General features: G+C 45.2%; 1 protein-coding gene across 1 annotated transcript; it reads right to left on the bottom strand.

Annotated features, from left to right (window-relative positions):
• Nucleotides 1-1,136: 1,136 nt before the first annotated feature.
• On the bottom strand, nucleotides 1,137-4,759 carry LOC9267358 (probable E3 ubiquitin-protein ligase WAVH2). The gene is made up of 4 exons (XM_015787341.3): nucleotides 4,615-4,759; nucleotides 3,720-4,127; nucleotides 1,575-2,795; nucleotides 1,137-1,489 (listed from the first exon to the last, which is right to left on the bottom strand). The coding sequence occupies exons 1-4, from the start codon at nucleotides 4,678-4,680 to the stop codon at nucleotides 1,436-1,438; spliced, it is 1,749 nt and encodes a 582-aa protein (XP_015642827.1). The 5' UTR covers nucleotides 4,681-4,759; the 3' UTR covers nucleotides 1,137-1,435.
• Between the last annotated feature and the right edge of the window lie 223 nt (nucleotides 4,760-4,982).

Genomic DNA, 4,982 nt, shown 5'->3' with positions numbered 1-4,982 from the left:
CAAAAAAAGGACCATTCCTGGATTAAGTTTTTTTATGGGTCTATTTATAAAATAATTTTTTAAAAGGATTAAAATGTAAAAAAAATCAGTGTTAATAACCATCGACCAGTGCTCAACCGAAACTTTTGTATCGATCTGAAATTCGTAATTACATAGTTAGATAGCTACAGGAAGTGTCCGGCATGGTAGGATGCTCCGTCCTTGGGATGCTTAATCTCGCCGTCGCAGCTGAAGCAGAAGTTCATCCGGGACGGCGAGGTGATCTCCGTGATTTTCACCGGCGGGTCGGCCGGCGGCGGCGAGGCCGCCAACTCGGTCGGCCTCGTCGTCCAGGACCGGAGGCACGTCGATATCCAACCTTCACCGTCGTTATGCACCGGCGAAGAAGAGCTGCTCCTGCCGCAAGGTGCCGCCACTGGCGGCCCTGGCTATGAGACTTTTTATTATTATTTGATCATTTTGTCATAAAATAGCAGTTTGGATGTCACTTCCAGAAGATTGCTTAAAGATAAATGTGGACACAGCAATATCAAGATCAAGAGCCGTTGATATAGCTGTGTTGTGCTCTGTGTCTGATGAATTTGTGGTGGCCAGTACTTTGGTTTAGAAAGTGCTCTCTGACTCAGGTACAATAGAATCACTCGGGTATCTAGGCACGAAGGCAACATTTTACAAGAGTAGAATTTCTTTATGATGAAAATCGGGCTTGTAACTTTGATGCTCACAAGGTAGTTTGCTTGTACCTTAGAGGGAGGGTGTCATGCTTGGTTTTCAAATCATCCTTATAATCTGAGTAGGAATGTAACTAAACTTGGTTCTTAATGAATAAAATGCCAAATTTTTATTCTAAAAAAATATAATTTAAATTAATATTATTTTAGATGTATATTAGATAATTAAATAGCCCATTATCACTGGACCAGCCTTTCAGATTGGGTCGTTACCATTGCCTGGCCCATCATGAAACAGAATGGCCATGGTCCGATCGCAATAGGCCGAGGCAAGCAGGATCGGCCGCGCTTGTGGACCAAAGGCATGACGCGCTGACGCTTTTGAAATCACGGGCCTGAACTGTCATGAGGGCAATCTTGGGCCAGGCCCATGAGACAAGACGAAATCGGTCGGACAATGCAACGAGGCAATAAACAGAGCTTAATTAGCTTGCTATAAAGTGTAAACTCGATCTTACATGCATTGACGACGAACAAAGTTATCACTTACATCCCTTATTATTCTCAATCTTTATAGTAGTATTAGCCGAGCTAATACTATCTCCGTTAAAGAAAGAAAGTAGACTTTTAAATACGAATCTGAACAAACGCCCTCGTCAATCTTGCCTGCTGATAAGGCAACTGCCACTACCAAGCGATCGATCGATGGACATATTATTATTATTGCTCAACAAAGTAGAGGGATTAATCCGCTTGCAGACTAATCAGGCGACAGCACGTGGCTGGCATTGCTTCAAATTGTTCGCTTTCACCATGCCCTGCACCATGCATCATTAGATTTTTTTTACCGTACTCATCATAGTAATTACTGAAAATTTACTTTTGAGGAAATCGTGTGTTAACCTGGTAGATTTTGATCATGAATTGGTTGATGTCGTCGAGCGATACGACGCCCTCGTACGCGGCGTTGAGACGGTAGCTGCTGCCATCGTGTCCAGACGCCTCCAGCAGCGGCGGCGCAGGCGGCAGCTGCTTCTCGCAGGTGTACTCGCACTCGTGGCACTCACCCTCGTCGCCGCCGCTCTCCGGCAGCGTGATCGCCACCTGCAGCGTCAGGTGCACCTCCAGCGTCACGAACACGCCCACCACGTTCGCCGGCGACCCCATCGCCGTCGGCCGCTGCATCTTGTAGCTCGACATCCATGAGAATATGTACGCCGTGCCAACGATGTACTGCTTGCTCAGGCTGTTCGCCACCGCGGTGATCTCGCCGTCGAGGGATCCCAGATCGAGGCCGACCCAGAACTGGTGCTCGAGCACGAGCTCCTCCCACCTCGCCAGCAGCTTCCTCCCCAGGTCGTCGACGTCGACGTCGTTCCACCCGGTCACCGGAGTGCGGTGGAGGATCTCTTTGTCGATGAAGGTGTCGAACATCTTCAGCACACTGAACTGGAAGATTTGGTTGACGACAATGGCGGAGGGAACCAGCACGGCGGCGTTAGGCCTCTCCACGACGAGATCAACAGGTGCTGCTGCGTCGTCGACGTCCACGCCGCCACTAGTGTACAGCTGGCCATCGAGGCTGGCGACGAGCAGCTGCTGCTGGTCGCAGCAGACGCCCTCCACCGTCCGCAATGCCGGCGGCGCGGCGGGCACGTAGAGGTGGACGACGAAGCTCTTGACCTCGCCGGCGTAGAGGGCGCCGATGACGATCTCGCCGGAGGCGCCCCCGTCGACCTGGGAGACTGAACTCGCGTAGTCCCCGGAGCTGATCCTGTCGATCCTCACGCCGCTGCCGCTCGCCGCCTTGAGGACGACGCGCGCGCCGACGGCGGCGACGGACTTGAGACCGCCGAGGCACAGGGCGAGCGCGCTTGCGACCTTGTCGACGTTGCCGTCGTCGAGGAAGGAGTAGGTGCCATGCGATCGCTGGGCGATGAGGCGCAGCGCCGCGGCGTCGTGCGAGGCGCCCAGGCCGAAGGCGTGCACGGGGTACTTGGCCAGGGCGGCGGTGAACCACTCCGGCATGCCGGAGTTGAAGCGGGTGATGTCCTCTCCGTCGGTCACCAACACGATGAACTTCGCGCGGCCGTCGGAAGAGCTCGCCGGCTGCTCCTCCAGCATCTGCACGCAAATCAGAATAATATGAATGATTTTTTCTTTTATAGAAAAAAAACACTTTGGTATTGATCCTTGCCAATATGAAAAAGAAAACAATATCTATATAAGCAAGAAAATACATCTAGAGTTATTCGAGAAATTGAAAAGAAAAGTAGAGTTACATTTAATTATTTATTCTGAAGTTACATTTTTATGGAGCTAGTTTTTCACTAATTAAGGGGATATCTCCCTTTGTTTTCTCCTATCTCCGAAATGGCAACCAATTAAGGCTGTGTTCTTCTCCCCATTTCCCAACCCACCTCTCTCATTTTCCGTGCCCACACTTTTCAAACTGCAAAACGGTGTGATTTATACAAAAACTTTCTATATGAAAGCTGTTTTGAAAAATCACATTAATCTATTTTTTTTAAAAAAAATAGTTAATACTTAATTAATCATGCAATAAAATGAACTTTGTTTTGCGTGCCAGGGAGGAGTGGTTCCCAACCCCCTCCTCCGAACACAACCTAAGTAGTTATCAAAAGATCTTAACAAAATCAATAATATTGATATGTCGATAAAATTTTAACTCATTTAGATTAAATTTAAAGTTGCATGATTGTAAAATAATATAGCACACAATTATTTATATTGTCAGATAGTCTAATAAATTTTCATAACTAGTTAGATGACATGCAAATGATGTATAGGATATCCATTTCAGTGGTAAAAATACTTTCTATATTCCTATGTTAATTACTTGTGCACTTTTAGGACATACATTAAACAAATAAGACAATATTATACAATTGATAAATAACAAAGCTGATCAAATATCATTGTTGTGGTTTTCTTATAGTATGCAAGTGGACCAAGGACTAAAAATATATAAGGAAAAATGTATCAATATCTCAATGTAGAAATACACAAACCAAAGAAAGCACATACCTTGAGGGCCTCATCCAAGCTTGACCTTGCTGGACCGGCAATGCGACGGCCCTCCAACTCATCTACCTTCTTCTCAGCAACCCTTCGGCTACCATGAATACTCATAAACTTAGGGATGACCTCTCGGCTCATGGATGGCCCAAAGATGGCGATAGAGTCTTTATCACTGAGTTGTTGGATGGCGAATTTCATGGCTTTTTTCACCGGTTCCAGACTCACTGATTCGACGTCAACGTCGAGCACCATGACAAGATCAATGGGGACACGGCCCTTGAGATCCACTAGTGGTGGCGCCTCAATGCGTAGTAGCACCTGAAAATCCTTGGTCGTCTGAGCTCGTGGGATCTTGGAGAAGATGGGTGTGGTGCTCACTTTCACTGCTGCCATCCCTGCAGCAGCACTCATCACCTGCATACAAGAATGTGTATGTGACAGCAACGGATTAAGATAAGTTTTTCACCTCATTTTTTTTTCTTGTGTATCAGTTATACCCAATTTTTGAAAGACTTCAAATGGTACAAACCAACTGTAAAAGAGCTAAACATTAATCTAGGAGTGTTCTCAAGCAAGAACAAATCCGTTGTTACATATTGGCAAGTAACTAAATATTAATGCCATAGTAGAGATATTGTATACAAGTATATATAGTTTTAAATAAGTAGAGTTATTTGTATATATATATTTTTTGAGGGGGATGGAGTTATTTGTATATTGATCGGCCGGTCAAATGACAACAAATATATGGTCCCAATAATAAATTGTGCATGGAATCCCTACACGATGTTGATGTCCTTTACGTGCACCATCCTATCGATACCCATATGTGAAAATTTTAAGATATAAAAGTTAAAAGAAAGTTCTCCTTAAAAAGAAGGTTAAAAGAAAGGAGTTAAACCTGTGCGAGCAATAGCGTGGAGAAGAAGCACACTAACAGAAGCAACAAATTATGGAGTCTACCCATCGATCTCTACTGCAATGTGATCGTACGTACGTCTAACCGAGTGTTGTGTGTGATTCTTGCGTTCGGTTGATGCTCTTTCAAATAATGAATCTCCAAGAGCAAGGTTAAGTGCCAATATATAGGCACAAATAGCCCACCCTAGCTTGATCCTTTGATAGCTGTAAGCTACCCCAGGTAGTTCTAACTAATAGTTAACTTAACTAGGTCAACTAGTAGATCAACACTTACGATCAAAGCTAATAAAAACATACATTTAAATAAGCTGTTTTGATCTCTAGCGTTCTACACGTTCTCATTTAGCT

This window comes from Oryza sativa, chromosome 6, assembly GCF_034140825.1.
Source record: "Oryza sativa Japonica Group chromosome 6, ASM3414082v1".
NCBI classification, from domain to species: domain Eukaryota; kingdom Viridiplantae; phylum Streptophyta; class Magnoliopsida; order Poales; family Poaceae; genus Oryza; species Oryza sativa.
The sequence above is the reverse complement of the archived record's forward strand: the minus strand, read 5'-3'. Positions and strand labels throughout refer to the sequence as shown.

Coding starts and splice junctions, on each gene's coding strand:
- LOC9267358 (XM_015787341.3), bottom strand. CDS start 4,680: ATGGGTAGACTCCATAATTTGTTGCTTCTGTTAGTGTGCTTCTTCTCC. Junction 4,128..4,614: donor CCACGCTATTGCTCGCACAG/GTTTAACTCCTT, acceptor TCTTGTATGCAG/GTGATGAGTGCTGCTGCAGG. Junction 1,490..1,574: donor TCATGATCAAAATCTACCAG/GTTAACACACGA, acceptor TGCATGGTGCAG/GGCATGGTGAAAGCGAACAA.